This window comes from Protomyctophum bolini (genome assembly GCF_963924005.1).
Source record: "Protomyctophum bolini genome assembly, chromosome: 11".
Taxonomy (NCBI): Eukaryota; Metazoa; Chordata; class Actinopteri; order Myctophiformes; family Myctophidae; genus Protomyctophum; species Protomyctophum bolini.
The window spans coordinates 23609414-23631911 of NC_137872.1; the positions used below are offsets into that span (position 1 = coordinate 23609414).

Here is a 22498-nt window from a genome sequence, read left to right on the forward strand (position 1 = left end):
CGGTTCCACGGGGGTGTGCCCTGGGCACGGTGGTCGCTGGGGTGTGGTCAGCACTGGTTTGCGTGTGTCTGCCCTGAAACTGGGAGGTTGGGGTTCGATCCCCGGCCGGGTCATACCAAACACTGTAATAATGGGACCCAATGCCTCCCTGCTTGGCACTCAGCATCAAGTGTTGGATTGGGGGTCAGATCAACTACAATGATTCCCAGGCACATCACGGCTGTGGCTCACCGCTCCAAAGAGATGGGTCAAAAGCGGAGAACAAATTTAAACTTTTTGGATTGTTTGTTATTTTGCCCCAAGGACAATTTATACATATCCTTTTGTTTTCCAATGGAAATATTCTAAAAACAACTGGGTCGTATTATAATCTGAGTCTATCTGACATTCAATGTCAAGCACCTGCCATTTTGAAATTGGTCGACTGGACGATGTTGTCATGCTCAGCTCTGCCACCTGTGTGTTTGTCTTTCCGTATCTCTCCCCCTGCCCTCTGCTCTGTCTGTCTTTCTTTCCACTTCGGCCACTCCCACATTCCATTCCATCTCACAGCCCTTAAACACAGGTCTCCACTCCCGCATCAGACCAAAACAGCACCATGCCCATTCCACACCTTAAATCAACGTACTGCCAACTGCCTATAAAACTGGACTCATTTCACACTATCACACACACATGTACACTGTCAGTACATACTGTACATTGTTGTTCATGTGAACGGCGGCTGCCTTGACGTTTCTGGTTTGTTGTTTTATGAAGGGTTTTGTATTCATGCGCTTCCTGACTGCTGCTTTCTACTAACATTTGTTGTAAGCTTGAATTCTTCTCCATTAATAAATGCGTTAATGTGGAAAGGCTGGCCAACGGCACGAGGCGGCTCTACTAAGTAGACAGGTCCAGTCCACCAATATATTTTTGGGTATTTTATTTACCCAGTTGACAGTGAAAGCCGACAACAAACAAAAAATAAATAACATTGGCCAAAACAACGTTCCAAAAATAGGAAAGAGAAATTAAATGAACACTGAGAAAACTACAAACAGGAACTTAAGAATACTACTAACAGGCTATGCCTTCCATGAGGCCCTGGCAGCTCTCCCCTGACGTTCTCCTGGCTATCCTCAAGTCAAACATGAACATCTCCTCACCAGTAAATTAAACATCTACTGATGCCCAAACTGGGACATATTAGTGTTGTAAACCTGGAATCGTTGGGTGTTTCTTTTGGTCTTGCAACATACACCCTCCTCTCTAGGCGACCCGACCAAGGCTGACCCCGGCCTGTGTCCAAGTGGCATGCTACAGCCCCCACTGTCTCTTAGTCTCTTGCAAGACTAAGAGACAGTCAATAGGGAAGATGGCTGATGGGTTGTTGCAGGCGCTGTGGGCAGGCGCTGTGGGCCTAGCTCCTTCTTCGTCTGACCAGGAGTGCAGAATCCTTCTGTGTGTTGCGTCATTGTTGCCGCTGAACAGCACACATCTTAGCCCCGGAGGCTGATTTTGTCTGTCCGAGTATGGAAATAGCGTTTGTTGACCACCAAGTATCACTGTTGCACAGCCGAACACACACACACACACACACACACACACACACACACACACACACACACACACACACACACACACACACACACACACACACTTGGGAGGACTTGTACAGTACAGTACAGTACAGTACAGTACAGTACAGTACAGTACAGTACAGTACAGTACAGTACAGTACAGTACAGTACAGTACAGTACAGTACAGCACCACTCAGTTCAGTTGGTTCTGATTTTAACGCTCCTTGCAGGTTTTACTGCTGTCTGTAGCTATTGGTTCCTCCTCACGGAGGAAGTGGTTTGGGCTGTCAACCCTTAAGTTACCACCCTAGCTGGGCAGCATTCCCTCAAACCGATTTTTCCCAATAAAAGCCACAGGCCACGTGAGAACGAGGCATGCACACAGTAATTGTTATCAATATCTCTAACAACAGGCAAACCAAGCCCCCTGATCTGATCAACACTAGATACTGCTTTTTAAACTTATTTTCAATAATTACAGTTCAAATAATATTTCAGGTGCCAAACACATAATATACAATAAACATGCAAAATAGCAGGAACAAACACCCCTCCTGTACAGTGCTTGGCCCCTTCAGGATTAGTTTGCCAGCACTGCAGAGGAGAGACAGGTGACATAATTTAACTGCAGTGCACACAGTGACAATAAGTAAAATAAATACATAAACATAATTTAAAAGTCTTCCAATCATTGCACGTTACTTTAAAATGTCAGCTGTACATACTGCCACGCCTGCCACACCTACCCGGTCTTCCTCCCCTTCTTTCTAACCTATCCTCTAATTCTAGGAGTGAGTCAGAGGTGCAGGAGAGGAGGCGGAGGCAACCAACCATCTCTGCTATAAAGCCTGGTCCTACCCTGCCAGATCTTCAGTCTACCTGGACCTAGTCAGACTCAGTAGTCAGTCATGTTCCACTCGGGCTAGTAGCAACTTTATCACTCCGTGTGTTATCCTGAATACTTACATCTCTCTCCTGTGTTTGCAGTACTTCCTACCACTCTGGACCTGGAACTGGCAGATAGAGGCAGGTTAGGCAAGGTTCCAACCGTGCCTAACCTGCCTTTGCCATCTGTTCTCTCTGCTCTGCTCCTGAACCATTAAATCTATATTCTAAAACTGCAACTCTGTCTGTCTCCTTGTCTGCACCTGGGTTCAAACTAACATATATGACACATACCATAGTTGCACATGTCCTTGATTGTGCGTGCATGTGTATATAGCCTATAGGGCACGGGCTGCCCTGCAGTGACAGTTAAACTATTCTGCCATCTGTCATTCTGCAACCGTGACAGATGTGAACGGGAGACAGGTACGTGACATCACACAAAGTCATTCTGTTCACGATCTTGGATAGATTTCGAATAGTGTAAAATAGGTTTGGTTAAAACCTAACTAATTTAGCTGGGGACCTCCTGGAACACCCCCAAGGACCTCTTTGAAAACCACTGACCTTGACATCTGTGTGCACGTGAAAAATGGAGCACCGCTGGACACCAAGTGATATTTATTTTACCATCACACCATGGCACTGCCTGTGTGAGGTCTTGTTATGCTGTAAGAAAACCACATTTGGACAAAATGTGCTTTCAGTAAAGGGAAGTAATTCACCTGCAATAAAGGAACATATCTACGCATATCTACCGGTATGCAGATATTTATGCACACCCCTACCTCAATATTTACATACTAGCACATGCATGACACATTGCAAATAACTACCACTCAATCATATGCACACATGAATGGACACACACCTACATACTGTATAGATACACATGCAGTGTGCAAATACACATGGATACTATTTAGTAGTAGGATCCATGCATGCAGCATCTTAAGCACCTTAATGTAGCCTAATTTACATACTTTTATTTACCTTCTACTTACTATTGTTTGCTACTCTTAGTTAGTTATTTATTTGTTATTACTGCTAAAATGTTGTACAACCGAAATTATTAGTTTATTTTTTTTTAAAGTACTAATTTCATTTGATCCAGAACTTCAGTCTTTCTATCTGCCTCTGGGCATGACTCTTACGCCTTATTTATACTTTTTGCACAGTGGTGGATGATTTATTAATTTCTTTATTAACTTATTTAGCTTTTGACACTCTGATTAATTTAATATGAAGCCACTGGCTTTCTTGGGTTTTAAATCCTCTAGCAGACCTATATATTGAACTGTACTTTCCTGTGCTTTTTTCTGTTAATAATGTATTTAATCAATCAAAGTAACACCATTGCCTAATTAAGCAACATTTTTCTAGTCTTTGTCTATTGCATTATTGATGCAGTCCCATTTGAACAGAACTTTTTTCTTTGTGCACTCTTTTACTCAAGGACTGCTGCAACTTGGAATTGTCTTTTTGCTGCAACTTGAAGGTTATTATTACTATTATTTTGAAAGTTTTGAAAGTCAAGCATCTGTGGTGTGGTGGTAATGATCTGCAGAACCTTCTTTTTGCTTTTGTATAGTTGCCAGGTGAGCTGAGCTCAACAGCAGAGGGAGCTGATGATAGACATGAATTACTGAGGGTGTAGTATAGTGCAGGGGTCTTCATCAGGAGGTACAGAGTTACTACAGAGGGGCTGCCAAATCTTTGTGTGATAGGCTTTTTTTTTTTTTTACATTAACCACTTGAACCCTAGCATCTCTATTCTGAGGGAAACATATAGCAGCAGATCTTGCAGCTCAAGCCAGGTGTTGTGAGCTCGTAGTTCGGCTATTTTTGGCAATGTGGTTTGGTGTTGAGGGAAAAAGGAGCAAATCAAGTTCAGAGCCAATGGTCAAATCTGCTTAGTGTTGAGTGGTTAAATGTCTACCATTAATGTACACAATAGTCAATGCAACTATCTATGAAAGTTTAATCTGCAACATAAATTACATTTTAACAATTATGTAGTGGGGGGTCCCTGCTTCATCTCTCTCACCGAAGGGGTCCATGACCTGAAAAACGTTTAAAGCCCTAACCACACCAAAGGGTCAAGGCGGTTTTAGCGTTGTCTTGTTATGATATGTTATGATAGATATGTCTTGTTGTACATTGACCCACGCTGACCCTAGTGATTCAACGCATGGAATTCAATGGCCCAAACCACACCAAAGGGTCAAGACGGTTTTAGTGCTAAGTCTTTGCAACCGTTTGTACCCAAGGAGTTGGTTAGGGCTTAAGACCCTGTTAGTAGTGTCTTAGAAAACAAAAAGAGAAGAACAAAATGTCTTTCTTTTCAAGCATTTGAAGGCTCAGACTTAGTTGAAAAACAACTACTTAAAAAATATAAGTTTTATTCAAACAGCATATAAAAAACAGTGAATTGTATAAAATTAACAAATAGCAAAGGATTGTTTTGAGCAATATTCTAAGAGTCATATTAACAGTAGTTTGGTCATTCAAGGTCTCAACCTCTTTACATTAATTGTATTACAGGCTGAGGCTATTGACATTTGTTGGATAAAAACGTTCTGTGAAGCATGAAGAATGATGTCTATAATGCCTTCTAAACATATCACTGTATAATTATAGTTAAAAGCACTCAGTCATAAATAAACCTAATGCTTTATAACAATAACCATACATTATAAAGCTTTATTTAATTCAGTAAGGTCAAGTAGATTGCAATGCATTATAAATATGTTTATAATGCGTTATAGACATGGGCTTCAAAGAAAGTGTTACTGTAACGAGTTAACATTACTGTTATTATACAGTATACTCATACTAACATGCTTACAGGCAAAGCTCTAGCGCAGCTTCATGAAGAAATATACAGAAATATATTATGAACACAAAATGTACACATTAAATCCATCAAATTTCCTTCTGTGATGGTTATATTTTAAATACAATACCTTAAATACAGCAAAATAACGTTGTACACAGAACGGACAAAAACAAGACATACTGTACAGCTAAAGAGGAAAAGTGCTGGTATTTGATGGATAACATTGTAGGGTTGTCTTTGTGGGTCAGATTCAGTACCTGAATGATTGAACAAGCCATGCTAAGACTGAGAGCACCCGATTCAAGCAGGTTGTGATAATATCAGCCCAGTGGTCCTTTTTTCATCTTAAAATTACAACAAAAGATATGTAAAGTATTACAGTAAACAGTTTTTTTTCTCCTTAGCTTCTAACGTAAAGGCCAGCTTATAGTAAAAGACAGTACTAAACATTTGAAATGTAAAGCCGAGGACAGTAATTAATCATACAGCTTCCTGAAGATCTCATGTCAGGGATGTCGTCTTGACCTTCGTGGATGTTTCTGAGGTCACCAGTCTGTGAGTCTTCAGATACGAGACTCCCCCGTGTTCTGAGTCTGGCCACTCTTGGATAACTGAGGATTAAAGAACGTATAAAAGCACAACACAGAGAAACACTTGTAGAAATGTCTGCGGAACAGATTTGGTCTGGAAGGGAAAAAAGAAGGGGCCAAGTGTAGACACATTCCTGGGGGACCCCGGGCAACAAAGTGTATAGGGTGTAAAGTGGTTAATATATCTAAGACATTTGAGCTTTGCGATTCAAAATATCTATCTTGTAAGGTAGCTTACCTGTGCCTTGCTTGACTGGGAGTTGCTGAAATCCGAGTACCTTTTCTTCTGGGGTGAACGGATTCTGGGTATTAACTTCCCATACTCCTCTCTCACCTACAGGGGGCAAAATGGAGCACTCTGTAATGAATCTGGTTTCAGGTTTGAGATCATCATCAGTAGTCATTGCACAGCTCATTGCTCGTCAAACAAAGTGCTTTTCAATTGTCTCGTATTAATAAGTGTGTCAAACCGGTTTAGAGAGCAGGCAGTGCAGGACAAACAGCATAACCCCCTGTAAGCTGTTGAGGAGGGTGAACAGGTACGATAAAGCTATGGTGCTCTGGTCAAACTGGAAACAACCAAAGATCCACATGGTGCCCAGCACACACAGCTGAGCCACTGCGGTGATGATGAAAGCCCTGCAGAGGGAAACGTTACATGAAAGCCCAATTCATGCTTCCGTGACAAAGGTTGTTGAGCAACACGTTGCATGACACGTTGTTACAAGAAGAATTAGGCAACCGCCAGCGGCCAGCCCAAAATGACTGGGACTTTTGATCGCTAACTCACTTGATTTTGCGTAACTTGTCGAGATCAGGGTTCAAACTGGAGAACTTTTGTGCCAGCTTCCACACAGTGATGAGGAAGAAGAAGATGTTGATCTGAAAGGTTTTACAAGATTAAGAAATATTTATAAGTGTAAAGAAGCTCTATATTTGGATAGTAATCATTACTATAGACTACAGTTTGTGTTCACTAACAGCTCTCTCTCTCTCTGTCTCTCCATCTCTTTAGTAAACAGAAAATACATTTTCAGGTTGGGATACAAATTCAATCAGGATACACAGGAAGTGAAACTGGAAAGAGAGCAGAGAGAGCCCTGTTACTGAACAAATACACAGGATATAGCAATGATTACGCAATATAGAGCTTTAATGTGCGTGGTTATTCAATTAGATTTATGTTATTATTTACTCACCATAATGATAGCACAGGCAGGGCCGAAGAAACCCCAGATAAACCCACCTTCCAAGCTCAACCAGCAGCTGTAAAACACATGGAAAAGTCACCGCATTGGTGCTTGTACGGAGGCTAAAATGGTATGGAGAGGGGAAAAAATAGATCAAATGGGTGTCACTATTGGAAACTCACTGTCGCTTAGTGCCGTATCCTTTGGAATTGGCTATGGCAGAGACAATGACGATCGCGGCAGGGACTCCATAACCCCCCGTCATCATGTAGAGAGGCTTGAACGCTGTGTTAAACACCAGGACCACCATCCTGAAGAGCTGTATCCCCTCCAGACACATCCAGCAGAATGCTGCCAGGTAGAAGAAATGCAGAAGACCTGCCACCACAGCACAGCCAGTCTGATGTTGAGAGGAGAGAGGTGGTTTAGGAGAAACAAAACATCCTGAGAAATGACACAAATCAAATAGTGTTTGCTGTGTTGTTTACCATCTTACACTATTTTGAGGCAACCCATTACATAACAATATTGAGCAATGTAATGCATAACTTATTAACTTTTAGAAATCAGCATATCATCAAACATATTTCCTTTCGAAACTTTGTTATTTATGGTTTTATTTTCAAGTTCGTAATTAATTCATATGGACACTAAACACAATGCAAACGATTGTCTACCATTCAGACAGTGAGCACATAATGGCAGCACCAGTGCTTCTGTGCTTGTATACTGCATTCTGACAGTGCACCCTTGAGACGTTTTTCATCGTTAGATTAGATCAGACTTCATATTGTCCCCGTAGGAATATTTTGTTTTCACAGTCTGTTCACACAGACTGTTTCCACAGTCTGTTGGGTTCACACAGAAACACAATGAACATAAGGTGCGTATTTATTTACCTGGTTCTCTGTGCGGGAGATGCCGGCGAGGAAGATGAGATTGGCGATGAAGAGGCTGACGCAGAGGTGCAGGTGAATGGTGTTCCGGGGACTCTGGATGGAGCGGATGAATGCGAACGTGAGGATGCACAGCAACAGGCACAGCAACGACAGGGACAGTCCCACATAGGTGATCAGCTCCAGCTCGAATGGATGCTGTTGGCAGGATGAAGGGGGTTGCGATTACGAAGGGTTATTTCATAGGCCAGTGGTTCCCAAACTGGGAATCTGGGCCGGAAATATTACCTAAGAAATGTATTTTGTATTTTGAAAATAATCGATTTACAAGCTCACAGCGCCTGTTGTGAGCTTGCAGATCGGCTATTTTCACAATGTGTATCTGTGGAACCGGGTCAAACTAAATTGAACGCCTCAACTCCTACAATTCCCAGTGCTTGCCTTAAAATCGTAGAGTGCCATGAGCACAGCAAAGCTGCTGAGATGGTTGCAGGAACAGACAGTGAGGTCCGAGGTGCTTTTCACAACGCTGCAGCCACGAGCGGACCATGCCCCGCCGTCCATTGTGGAATCCCAGTAGACACAGACGTGGTTGCGTTCATGTTCCTGTTAAACACATCAGACATTGGCATAACCTTTGTATAACAGATTGTCAATCATCCTGCAGACATCGATCATAAGTCCTGAATTGTGAACAGTGGGGGCTAAGGGTTAGAGGAGTGCCCTTGTTGCCGAAAGGTTGCCGGTTCGATTCCCCGGACGGGCAGGAAAAATCTGGGTGGGGAAGTGATTGTCATCACTCACCCAACACCGCTGAAGTGCCCTTGAGCAAGGCACTGAACCCCCAACTGCTCTCCCTGGAGCTGCTTAGTGGCCAACAGTATAAGACTGTGGTTGAACTGGTCAGCTCCCAGGTTTTAATGTGTGTGTGTCTGTCTGTGTGTTTCTATGTGCAGGGCGTTGCTGAAAATGAGCACCTGTGCTCAGCTACTTCCCAAGGGTATTGTTTCTTGCCTGTTTCAGGTGGCCGAAGGTCAAAACCACTGGATCTTTGAGCAGGTCTGTATCTTTGTTGCTAACGGAGGCCGTCACCACTTTGGAGTTGATCTGGAAGTCTTTGCTTGGTTTAATTCCACGGACACTTTCCAGGTCCTTGTAGCTCAGCAAAGACACTGTGGTAAAGCCTGTAACAATCACACACAATGACACAAGACATACTTGATCCAGATGACATCCATTGGATTCATAACTGTGTGATTAAAGTATGGGGAGAGGAGAGATTTTCATATTTTATACCTGGGTAAGAGGAGGCAATTCCTGCAGCAGTCTCCCACTGGATTTCCAGATGGGCATGCTCAGAGGAAGTCAAAGACAGGGGTCCCTGGGGTGGGTCACCGTCCCGCCATATCGATATTTCCAACTCTGCACCAAAACAATAAAATAGATTTCATATCTTTACATGCAAGTATTGTGTGGCAGTAAAGGAGTATAGGAAACGCATGAAAAGAACTAACTGGGTGAAAATAGGGGTTACAAAATCATCGGATAAATAAACAATTATGATTATTGTACTGTATATTTCTCAGTGAATGTAGAGATATTCTCACATTCGGAGATCTCCACCCAGCAAATCTGATACGTCTGGTGAAAACTAACTTCAATAGAGTTGCAAAACAATGGGTGGTAGAAACAATTCTGAGATAATAAAACTGCATTAACTATAGGCTTACTTAAACCCCAGCATCTGTATTACGGGGGAAAGCTTTAGCTGAACATATAGCAGATCCACAAGCTTGTCAATGGGCTACTTTCAGTGAAAGCTTTCCCCACAATAACAGAAAACTAACAGTATTGAGCCCTGATGGGGTTTAAGTGATAGGCTTTGCTTTCAAAGCAGTGAGTGTAGGTTGGTTAGGGGCTGTTCTAGCAACTACATTGTAGATGTCAGACATATCATCATCTAGGCAGAGATCTCTGATTGTCTGGCCACGTTAGACATACGTTAAAACAGTATATTCCGGATATACGTATTATTTTTATTTATTTTTACCTGTGTGATTACTCAGAAAGGTTTTGCTTTTCTGAGTATTGGGCGTTTTGATCATGGGCGCCATCATCTTCACAGCGTTCTCCACTATGTTCAACACGGTGGATACATCCTTGTTATCGTCGATGTCGCCACCAGGAATAAGCTTGTCTAGTACAGTCAACAGTCTCTATTGGCACAGAGGAGGAGGAGCAAACATGTGAGGAGGAAGGAACACAACTCCGGAAACAGAAACAGAAGATTCAGAGACTTTCTGTCTCTGTGCTATTTCTGTTCCGTGTGTATATGCAGAGTACAGTGTTATGTTTAAGCATCTCTACATCGCGTTACAGAACGGGAGGATACCACAGCACGACCTCCGATTTCTATGCCTGTAAAAAGAAAAGGCACATTTCCAACTATTAGTTTTAAGTGGTACAGTAATACCTTCAGCATGAGGTCTGCATTGAAATCCGTTCCAGTTGGAGTTTCATTTATCGTGAAATCCAGACAAGTGTCGTCCAGTTGTTTCAGTAAATTCTGTACTAGTACTGGTAGTGTCTGGGAATGAGAACATTAAAGAGAATGCGTTTTATAATACTGTATATGAACAGTGCTGGTGAAATTGTGTCAGGTATATATAGTAGTAACATTTACAGTACCTGGTTTTCTCTAGTCGTGAACGCATCACACTTCAGCTCTGTGTAAAAAGAACGATCGGTTGGATTTGTGGATTTGTTGGACACTTGTGCTTGGTGAAATAAGTATGATTTAGAAACATGTCATGATGTTAAGTGATGAATGTGAGGTCTCACCTGCACAATGTGACTCGTCGTTGCCATAATTAGTGAAGCCTGCATGGCATGCACAGTGATAGCCACCATTGTATGTAAGATGGCAGGTTCCATTTCCACAGATGGTCTTATCAAGACATTTGTCTTGAAATTAATCAGTGAGAGGAAAATATATTTAGTAGGTGTTGTACACTCTAAGTATTGGACCCTCGTCTGGTTTGACAGACAGGTAGTATAAAGTATGCTACAGATCAGTCAGTACACAATACATATCAAGTACACTGTGTCTCACGTTCAAGTACACAGCCATGGGCGATCATGATTATAACAGTTGGTTTCACAACATATCGCCAAAGCGGAACAGCACATACAAAGCACAAACAACAAAAGCCTTTACTTTCCTGAATTATGTTTCCTATCAAGGAGATAGGTGTTTAATTTTAATTTTCCTTCCTTATACTTTTCTTTAGTTTTCATGGATTATTTCACATTATAAATGTCCTTTTATAATGTGTTTCTTTTATGCCTTGTGTAAAGCACATTGAATTGCCTTGTTGAAAAGTGCTATACAAATACATTTGCCTTGCCGTACATTTATGCAGCAGTGTGACAAATGCACAGATTAGACCTACGGTTGATGCTAAAGGAAGTCACCACTTGCAAAGTATTATGAGTTTATGACGCAAGCATCAACATCCTACATACTGCACGTTAGTAAAGGACAGGAAAGCAATAGACCTACATGTAGGCAGCAAGCCAGTGTGACAAATGCACAGACTACTGTGGGGGCTTTTTGACTGGCGTCTCACCTGAGCATGTAACATTGTCGCCCCGATGAAAATTCTTTAATTCGCCACTGTTGATTAAACCATCCTCACAGGTGCAGTAGTAATTTCCGATTGTATTGGTACAATTTGCATTGGGTCCACAGATGTTGGGGTCCTCCATACACTCATTGATATCTTGACGTACATGTATTAAGAAACGGATAATATTTAATATGTGATGCATGAATGTTGCAGTAAAATGCAGACTATCTACCTGTGGTGTCAGTTACCGGTATTCATATTTTAAAATGATACCTTTGCATGTTGAAGGGGTGGGTTCAGCTGTGAAGCCCTTCTCACACTTGCAGTCGTAGCTGCCCTCGGTGTTGATACAGTCTTGTCTGTCACCACAGGGTGACACCTCATCATCACATTCATCGATGTCTGGGATCAAACGCCAAGGGATGTGGATGAGGAAGGACAGAAGGTGAACACAGGTTAACAGTAATCACCAACTGATTGGGTGGTCCTCCATTGGATGTCTAAATACTATGTAAGATAGTGTAGGATAGTTTGTTGTTGATAGTTTAATATTTGATGCATGAATGTTGCAGTAAAATGCAGACTATGTACATATTGTGTACCACATACTGTAGATCAGTTAGTTGTGAATTCTCACCTGCACAATGTGACTCGTCGTTGCCATAATTAGTGAAGCCGTGGTGGCATGCACAGTGATAGCGGCCATTGTCTGTACGATGGCAGGTTCCATTTCCACAGATGGTCTTATCAATCGTGCAAATGTCTTGAAATTAATCAGTGAGAGGAAAAGATATTTAGTAGGTTTCACAACATATCACCAATAACGGAACAGCACATTTTGTGGTAGATACAGCCCAACACGTAGTTTAGAGGAAGTAAACAAATGACAGTAAACGGTAAACAACAAAAGCATTAACTTAACTAAATTACTACAATATACCATTAGCAATCATTTACAATTTAAAACTGCACTGTCATCCAGTAAATGTCATATTCCTCACCTTCGCACATCCCTTCCTCCTCTGTGAAAGTAGATTTCCCAGATCTCAGTTTGAAGCCAGTGTTGCAGACACAGTTGTAACTTCCAATTGTATTGTGACATGCTGCATTCTTTCCACAGGGCCCACCATATACACACTCATCAACATCTAGAAACCAGGGCAAAAAGAAGACATCCTGTGAAACACGGCAAACATACAGAATGTATAGAACACTGTTGATGCTAACTAACTAACTAACTAAAACTCACAATTTGTTATGACACAAACATCAACACCATACATCAGTAAAGGACAAGGAAAGTAGATTGCAATTAATTCAAAATGCTGTTGCTCGGGTCCTTGCTAATACCAAAAAAGTGGAGCATAATATCACTCCCATTCTTAGAAATGTACAATGGCCAATGGCTCCTTGTATGTCTATGACGTATTGAATGGTTTAGGGCCAAAATATATTTCTGTTCTTGTGTGCCATCAGGTCACCTGGGACAGGTCTGCTGTGTCCCTAGAACCAAAACTAAACGTGGAAAAGCCAAAACCTGTATGTATGCACTATGTATGCACTAACTAAATATTCTTCTGCACTGCAATGTCACTCTTTTAAAGGTATATTTTATTTGTATGGTTTCTATTCAAATGTCCTTTTATAATGTGTTTTTGCTCTGTGTCTTGAATAGGTGTTTCCTATCAAGGGGATAGGTATTTAGTTTCTTAATAAATGTTCCTTTCCTTTCCTTTTAAAGAATTCAAATGTCCGTTCATAGTGTGTTTCTTTTGCTTCGTGTTTTATGTAATGTAATTGAATTGCCTTGCTGACTGTTGAAAAGTGCTATACAAATATTTGCCTTGCCTTACATTTATGCAGCCAGTGTGACAAATGCACAGATTATGGTTGATGCTAAAGGAAGTCACCACTTGCAAAGCATACATCAACATCTTACATACGTCAGTAAAGGACATGGAAAGCAGTAGACCTACATGTAGGCAGCAAGCCAGTGTGACAAATGCACAGACTACTGTGGGGGCTTTCACTGGCGTCTCACCTAAGCATGTAACATTGTCACGCTGATGAAAAATCTTCAACTCGCGACTGTTGATAAAACCATCCTCACAGGTGCAGTAGTAATTTCCGATTGTATTGGTACAATTTGCATTGGGTCCACAGATGTTGGGGTCCTCCATACACTCATTGATATCTTGACGTACATGTATTAAGAAACGGATAATATTTAATATGTGATGCATGAATGTTGCAGTAAAATGCAGACTATCTACCTGTGGTGTCAGTTACCGGTATTCATATTTTAAAATGATACCTATGCATGTTGAAGGGGTGGGTTCAGCTGTGAAGCCCTTCGCACACTTGCACTCGTAGCTGCCCTCGGTGTTGATACAGTCTTGTGATTGTCTGTCACCACAGGGTGACACCTCATCATCACATTCATCGATGTCTGGGATCAAACGCCAAGGGATGTGGATGAGGAAGGACAGAAGGTGAACACAGGTTAACAGTAATCACCAACTGATTGGGTGGTCCTCCATTGGATGTCTAAATACTATGTAAGATAGAAATAAACTCAAAGGTATTAGACTCTTACCTTCACACTTTTTTCGTCCCACCCTTTTATATCCTGGATTGTCACAGTTTTGTGACAACACAGTCACCACGAGGAGGTTAAGAACTGCAAAGAGAGAAGCATCCTGTCAGTCAATAATTAGCAGACGAAGGGGTTGTCTCCCGGTTCTGACGATTAATGCAATAATGACATCATTGACATCCATGCTGAATTGCTGATTCTATCTGACCATTTGGACATATTCCAATGTGGATACATGCAAACCACATCTTCCAGAAGGCTCAGCGAGTTCAGCAGAACAGTTACAGGTACAGTATATCCCCTCCATTCTCTGTCCCCATTTCCTTAGATTGTCCCTCCCTGCAACATCTGCATGCAGGATTTGCCCATATTGAACCTGAGCTGCACATGGACAGCCGAAGGAACCCACTTCCTCTGCATGAGGAAACCATGAGCTGACATGGCTCTGTTAGATGACTTCATGTCCCCAGGCTGTGTGAACGAACAGCTTAAAGGACAACTTTAGTGTTTTTCAACCAAGGTTCATGTTTTAGGATGTTATTAGAGAAAGTAAAATATCAGTGTTAATTTTTTTGCCATCTGTCATTCAATTTACCAGCAGGCCATTGTGCATGTCTTATGACAGAATGTTCTAAAATTGGTACATTAGCTGTAAAATCCCCATTGATCTGTGGCTGCTTCCGGGCTGCTTTCGCTCCTCACCACACTGAACCACTCATACTGAGAATGTGTCAGCGTTGTTGTCACCTTGTTGTGATCGCATGGCAACAGAGAATGAATGCCGTCTTGTCTGAGGGAGAGGAGTGCATCGGTGTACAGTACATGACTGTGTGTGTGTGTGTGTGTGTGTGTGTGTGTGTCAGACAGCAGATATCAAGGGTGCTGTGGGATACCGTAATAAGATCTACTGTGTTCCACATTGCCGATTCCCTGATTTAAAACGAACTGTCTTCCATCATATTCAACAATGACACATTTCAGTGTTTTGTGTTGGTATTAAGTCACCTTGTGTGCATTTGTTGTTCACTTAGCCTAGATAATTCTCTGGATTTTCAGAAAAAAAAGAGTGCGGCTATATATGTTCAATAAAAGAATATATTAAATTAACAGAAATGCATTTCACCAATACAACAATTTAACTACATTGTTGTGATTAAAAGTACTTCAGATATCCAGAATATTTACATTATTAATTATTTTGGAATGAGCTACTGTAGCATGTCTAAAAATAAGATACTAATTTAAAATCAATAACTTAAACCCTGTCGTGTACATCAAATTGTTCTTCTATTCAGTTTTTTCAAGGAGTTTTTTAATGTTCTTCTATATTCGTCAAATGTTCTTCTGTTTTTGGCTTTTTGCTGACTTCGCCGTTATGAATGAGGGAAGCTATGGGTTAAAGGGGTTACATGTCGTCAGCAGCCAGTGGGCTTCACGCTTCCCTTTTCTGACCAAATGCTTATCCTTTCTCTGAGATCTTTTTTTCAGAAGGCCCATCTGTGGAAACAGATGTGACATTTAACTCACCCAGTATCAGGAGGGTCCTCTTGCTCGTCATGATGAAGAAACAAATCACATCCACTCCTCAGTTTCAAATGGCTGAACAGTAAGCAATGTCCTGACAGTTACTGTACATGCACCAAATACAAGCTTGAGAAATGAGTGGGTAGGCTATCTCGTCAACCCCGCAGCCGGCCCAACTTTTTCCGTCTCCCTCTCTCCGCTATTTGAATCTCTGTGTGTCTGCCAAAGCTCAACTGCTGTTGCGCGGCTTTCTGGACACACTTTCAGCTGCTCTCTGACTGAGTCACGCCTCTGAGGAAGAGAAGGAGGAGTGTTGGAGGCATCATCATCAGGCTTCGCTTCGTGGTACTTTTGGTTGCTTCAGCAAAAAGAGGTAGTTGTGTGGGGACTGGGGAGGGGTAGATGGAGCTGGAGACCAGGGTGTGTGTGTTATTAATCTGTACTCCAGAGTCCAGTTCCACAATGCCAAATCACAACGTCGATGTGGTCAACAGTGTTTATCAGAGGGCTCCCCCCACTCCTGTGTTTCTCTACCACGTCCCACGCAGAACTAAACACTCCCCAGACAGTTCCTTTGACCTCTGCAGACTGTGCCGAGTAGATAAGAGGTCACAAGAGTTGGTACAGTGTGGGGTCAAGTAAGTCACTGTGGGAGAGAGTGTTGGGCTGGTTCATTGTCGATGTGATGACATGTATATGGCTTACTCCCTTTGTCTTTGACTTCATCTGCCCATGCAGATAATGATCATACACGTAATTGAAATGGTCCCACGGGCCTAACAAAGGATCTATGCCAGCGTCAGTCTGTTTTCTCTACTTCCACATGATTCAATCATGTTGTATTTTATTTTTAAGTGAACTGCCTTGGGACAGACTACTATTTAGAGTCAGGCTCAGCTTGTAAAGGACAAATTCAGCCGTGGCTTGTAATATTATTTTGTTTACTGCTACAGCACAGCCAACCACAATAGCCAGAGCTGTGCAATAATGGTGGATTTGCACTAAATTAACACCTCTGTCGATGAAATGCCCCAGAGGTCTGTGTCATTTTAGGGTGAGGTTTGTTTTGGTCCATGCTCGTGAACAATAGGGAGGACATTGTACTTTGTGTGCCAGCTAGGGACAATGTTGATAGACCTCTGACATTGGGCAGCAGGGACTAAACACAGCACTTCGTTACGATGAGGCTGAATGCGAAAGAAAATAAAACCCTGGGTACCGAGGCCATGATGAGGCTGAACTATTTCACTGCCACTTTAATTTAATGTGAATGCCACTGACCAAGCTCTGATGTCACCATCATATGACTTCACTATCTTCTTCCATTAAAGATACTTCTGCATTTGTCTGCACTTAAAATAACTCGTTTCCAATGAAATATCCACCATTTAAAAAGAAACAAGGTTGTAACTGTCACATTAAATGAATATCTAATACTGTAATTAATAGGTGTGGTAGATATTGGAGGATGACACACATTGTACGTCTTTCCGGCGATAAAAACTAGTGAATAGAAAGTAGGATTTAGGAAGGAAAACATATAGTTATTATACCTGGTGGAGATGAATAACAAACCGTGTGCCCAGTACCACACTTCTTTTCAAAAACATTATGAGTTTTCTCCACTAATAACAAAAGGAGGAAGTTTGCTCGCCACACCAAAAGGACGTTATTACAGTGTAGTATTAATTCTACTTTCTAACATACAGTGCATTTAACAAACTCTGGAGCTATTACACAGTGACACAGGATAATAAACAGTTCAAAACAGAGGCCATAAATCCTTCAACATAAGTAAAAGTCACAAAAAATGCTGTATTTTCTTCTTTTTATCTTTTTTCTAGTGTGTGTGTGTGTGTGTGAGAGAGAGAGAGAGAGAGATTTCCACACTTGGCAAGCGTCCAGGGGTTATCCTGTTATCTCCCAGCCCTGTTCCTGCTCATACAGATACTGCTACATGTATAGTTTTAGATGTTTTGTATTCACCATGTTTGTTTTTTTGGGTGAACGTTTTCTGAATATTCAAACAATGAAGAGACTAGGGGCCTCTGCATGGACCAGCTGTCTCAACAACTTCCTGAGGCCACACTGGAGACTCTATATATGGTCTGGCTAGAGACCTGAATCTACACATCCTCAACATTCATTTAAACCATTATTAAGACCTGTTCTCACACTTTCAAGATGTTTCCAAAATGTTCAAAAACAGCAGATGTACAGATGTGCCATTCCAACTCTTCATGCTTTCCTGACCTTTTCCTGAAAGTTTTCTGAAAATGCCTGTTTTTCCTGCAGGTTTTATTCACTGCCTTGATAATTCTACTGTTTTAAGTAAAATAAGTGTCCAGCAGAGGAACCCGATCTATTCAGCAAATCTGAATAGAATTAACATACAACACCATGGCAAATGCCCCCCTTTCTCACTGACAATTTTCTGTTTCTAAATGCTCTGACAATCTACTGAATTGTTCCGTTTCTGATAATGCACTGACAATCTACTGAATTGCCAATGGCAGGACATGAGAAGTTCTCAAATGAAATGGCACATTCAAAGCACAGCACGAATGTGCTGAAATGGGTCAGTAATTCACTTATTTTAATTAGTGGTGCAAGTAATAACATTTATTGCTTTTAATCATGAAACGTATGTAAACTGTGATAATCTCCTTTACTCCCCGTACGCCAATTAAACACATAAATTGCCCTCAAAGGTGTGATAGTATGATATTATACAGCAAAGTTGGTGAAACTCTACACACATAATGACTTCTTGATGTACATATGTAGTTTGTTCACAGACAGACAGAGTCACAGGGGCGAGCGATGTTGAAACTCTGCAGAAGAACCAAAATGCGTATTGTAATCAAACAGAATCATGCAGGATGTAGAAGCAAGCTCACAGTTGTACTGCGCTGAGGCCTGTTTGACATCAGTCTTTTTAAAGCTGATATATTTAACCCAACCCACAGTTCTCAACCACTTCCCCCCGAAGGTTGAAACTCATGTGACCTCAAACCTACACTAGCAAACTTATGAGTACAAAATATGAGCACCCTTGGGTAAGTCTTTCATGAGATGATGCCCCTGACAGATTCATTACAGAAATGTTATATTTTATATTTTTTATATATAAAACATTGACATTTTTAAAACTGGTTTCTCAGTCCAGAATGGCATTCACAGGATTATTTTGTTTGTTTTACATGATGTAGCTTTTTAGGAGGCTATAGTCGTCTATACGTGAATGTGAAGTACATGTGTGTAGTATAAAGTGCTTTGGAGAAATGCACTGAATGCAGACCATTTCCATTTATAAGAGCAAAGCATGTGTGTGTGTGTGTGTGTGTGTGCGCACATGTGTGATTTGGGACCTCATTTGTTTCCCCACATGACGTTTTAGGGCAGATTCATACTCCTATTTTACCGCTGTTTCGGCGCTGTAGTGCCGAAATGATTTCGGCTCGTCAGAAATTTTCAGTAGCACCGAAGAGACGACTTTAGGACGGTACCCGCCCCCCTGAACCTCAAATGACGTCAGCTTTACAGAGCCGAACAGAGTTTTATTCGGCATTAAAATAGAGTCGGCCCTTATTTTTTCCGAAATATTTAACTTTATTACATTTTAGAATGCAAATGATTGGGGCTCAGATTGGCTGAAAACCTTGCCTAAATGTGGAGTCATACGGTACATACCGATACATCATAGACAGCTGACGTCACAGGCTCACTCCCCATGAAGTCGGAGATCCACGTGATTCTGTTTTTCTTTCTTGCCACGTCACCTGAAGGGTCTCTAAACCAACAATTGACTGTTGGTGGTTGCTGGCACAGCGGCAGGCCTTTTAAGCTCATGAAGCACATGGCGCTGCTGCTGTTGGCAAGGCTGTAAACAGGCTAAAAGCTTCATGCTGTGCCCACCATTTTGCTGAGCAGGCCCTAATTAGAGACAGTGCTTTACGCAGCCTGGGGCCTTTACAGGGCCCGTTTCCTGACAGGTTCTCCGGGGCACTTATTTTCCTGTGGATGGATTATCAGGGTACAGACAGTCAGGCAGATGGGCCCAAACCGTAAAATAAAAAGAGAAATGTCACCCCTTCAGGTGTTTCTTCACACTTAATGACCATTGCAGCTTGTTTCCTGGCTGCACTTCCATTTTGAAAAACCATAAAAAAGGTTTTATTGGATTCCTGTCTTTTCCGTCTCCCCTTCATCCCCTCATATTTCCTTTGATTCCTTTAGCAGGTTATTGTATTAGTGGAAAGAGTATAGGACTTTGAGGCTAAAGGGAAAAGGCTCTCCTTTTCATCTGCATTCCCCACTTCAACCAAGCTTTTATTTTAATTTTATGATGCTATATTGTCTGAAGGAACAAATGAAAAATACGTTTTTCTCTTGACCTTGAATTTTGTCATTTTACGGGAAAGGCCACTTGGCCTTTGGTGTTGTCCATTTTTTAGGGCACAAAGGCCAAATGCCAGGGCAGGAAGGCCATCAGATAAATTAATAAATCACGATAATAAATGCTGGTATTTACAATCGGATCCTGCATGCTCAGCCCCGCACCAATCAAATTGTTACTGGATTGGTTTAAAGATGGTGACTCAGGGGAGTTGAGAATTCAGAATGTCAAAAAAAGACAGTGGTGTCTACAATCTACATGACAAGAAAGAGACACTGGTGTCTACATGACAAGAAGTGGAGAAGAAGAGAAAGTACCACTTAAACCCCAGCTGGCCCAGCATCCATATTGTGGGGAAAGCTTTTGCTGAAAATAGCCGATCCGCTATTAGTCGATCGGCTATTTTCAGGTAAAGCTTTCCCCACAATAACAGAAAACTGAAAATACACCAGCATAGAGCCCTGGGGGACTTTGCTTAACCATAGGCCAAGTGGTTTAAAATAACATGGGGATTTCAGAAGTGACATTGAAATTAGAATGACACACAAAAATATACTGTATCATTGTCCTGCAGCTGTGCTAGGCTAAATGTTGTCACAATGAGTGCAAAATGATGCTTCCTTTCCATGACATGGGAGAGTAATATCTTTAAGCATATAGAGGAAATCACTACCGGTACTCTCAGCAAACAAAGGACCTTCTGTACTCCACCAGTGTATTTTTAAAGAAAGGCTACTTGATTTGACTGGTTGTAGATGTGTTGACATGTCTACTCTTTATGAGTGGAAGGAAATTGTTACTGAGCTACAATGAAAGGCTTTGTGTGGCTTGGCGTGAAATTAACCACCTCGCAAACATTGCTGACCAATATTGGCATCACTTATGTCTGGTGTTATGCATGTGATGAATATATGGGATTTTTCTTGTTACTGCTGCTCTCTAACTTCTCTGGTGTGCTAACCTCTTCGATCAATATCATTAAGGTAGGCCTACTCGCACACATGTGGCAAGAGTATGTTTTTTCTCTTTTATATGTATATACTGTATAGAGACACGAGACAAACGTTTTGGCTATGCACTGACGAAGGCTGAATTTGTACCTTTAGACCTTTGTAGACATACCTTTATTAATAATACTGTACAGACAACATGACAGCTGTGTTTATGCCAAATTAATGCACATTGGATTTAAAATGAAAATATGATCATGTGGATCTCAGAATCCACCAGGGACACGCTGTGCTGCTGTGGCTCCAATGAGGAGCTACAGACATCTAGACTCCTGCAGAGCCATGCAAACAAGCTTTGAATCATGTAAGACAAGTTGTCTGAAAGCAGTGAAGGCTTGACTGAAATAACATGCCATGTCAAATAGCGGCATCAGGTGGAGCAAAGTGGTATTACATATTTAATTCTAATCTACATAAACATATTCTGGGGTGAACATTCAGTGGAAAAATAACAGATCTACAAGTATAGATCCATACAGGGGACCAAGTATAGATCGGTATTATGTGACCACCGGCGCACAATTCAATATAAAACAGGTGTCAGTAGTGGATAAAGTAGCTTACTCAACTGAACTCCAATAGGCTACATGAGTCAAAAAATAGATACTTCTGGTCAAATATTACAATAAGCTACAAGCTCACGTCGCAACATGTGAGCTTGTATATCTGCTAATTTGTGTTTCAATATTTTTTATAAAAATAGAAAAGGACATTAAATGAAAACTTTGCACACACACTCCCTGGATGCCAAGATGAACCTCTGCCCCAAAATTTCCAGAACGGCCTGTTATAGCGCCACCAGTTTTGTAAAACTCTTTTTTTTGCTATTACTCATCCAGATTTTGTCTAAAAATCCCACAAATCGTTACACACTATCTCTATAGTCATGTGCTCAAGACGGATCTGTCGGAAGTTTACAGGACTGGTCCGTTTTGAACAAAAACCCTCAAATCATGAACGCAGTGTGCAATTTACGTGAAATCTTTCACGCACTTTCCTACCAGGCTGAGGAATATATCCCACCCTTTTCGCAAATGGTACCCTTTTCACATTGGCCTATTATACCCCGAAACGGTCCAGAAATGACAGTTACCGTGTGGGGGTCCCCGGGGGGTCACAGGAACATCCAGACCCCCAGGAACACGCCCAGGGGGCCTCCCCGGTTCCAGGGAGCCGCCCGGGGAGTCCCTGTACTGTACTGTACTGTACTGTCACACCCGAAATCATCAGTTAATATGTGTGTGTGTGTGTGTGTGTGTGTGTGTGTGTGTGTGTGTGTGTGTGTGTGTGTGTGTGTGTGTGTTAAGCTGCACAACAGTGACACTGGGTGGTGAAAACCAACCAAACGCAATTTTCAGGCTCAGACGGACGGACCCA

At 41.6% G+C, this 22498-nt stretch overlaps 2 protein-coding genes across 3 annotated transcripts in view; one reads left to right on the forward strand and one right to left on the reverse strand.

The window, feature by feature from the left end:
* Positions 1-4818: 4818 nt before the first annotated feature.
* adgre5a (adhesion G protein-coupled receptor E5a) lies at positions 4819-16145 on the reverse strand. 2 transcript variants are annotated; one of them, XM_080776660.1, is made up of 22 exons: positions 15716-16145; positions 14189-14272; positions 13907-14041; positions 13634-13786; positions 12594-12740; positions 12230-12355; positions 11866-11994; positions 11593-11745; positions 10805-10927; positions 10652-10689; positions 10437-10550; positions 10014-10179; positions 9260-9385; positions 8978-9147; positions 8405-8569; positions 7967-8161; positions 7250-7467; positions 7077-7143; positions 6668-6759; positions 6348-6516; positions 6116-6211; positions 4819-5898 (listed from the first exon to the last, which is right to left on the reverse strand). In XM_080776660.1, the coding sequence occupies exons 1-22, from the start codon at positions 15744-15746 to the stop codon at positions 5851-5853; spliced, it is 2745 nt and encodes a 914-aa protein (XP_080632786.1). In that variant the 5' UTR covers positions 15747-16145; the 3' UTR covers positions 4819-5850. The 2 variants fall into 2 exon arrangements, with proteins under 2 accessions (XP_080632786.1, XP_080632787.1); XM_080776661.1 differs by lacking the exon at positions 13634-13786.
* Positions 16146-16174: 29 nt separating this feature from the next.
* LOC308323369 (4-galactosyl-N-acetylglucosaminide 3-alpha-L-fucosyltransferase 9-like) overlaps positions 16175-22498 on the forward strand; it is a gene marked incomplete at both ends in the record, with an annotated part of 182943 nt that continues 176619 nt past the window's right edge. Inside the window, one exon of the mRNA XM_080775098.1 lies at positions 16175-16350. Within this exon, the coding sequence (XP_080631224.1) occupies positions 16175-16350 (176 nt within the window). The remainder of the gene's footprint in view (positions 16351-22498) is intronic.

Bases quoted from the DNA above. Each gene is read 5' to 3' on its own strand.
- adgre5a (XM_080776660.1), bottom strand. From the start codon at position 15,746: ATGACGAGCAAGAGGACCCTCCTGATACTGG. The intron at 9,386-10,013 runs GTAAAAATAAAT...GTTTTGGTGCAG, and splicing joins CTTTCTGAGTAATCACACAG to AGTTGGAAATATCGATATGG. The intron at 7,144-7,249 runs GTGAGTTTCCAA...TGTGTTTTACAG, and splicing joins GGATACGGCACTAAGCGACA to CTGCTGGTTGAGCTTGGAAG.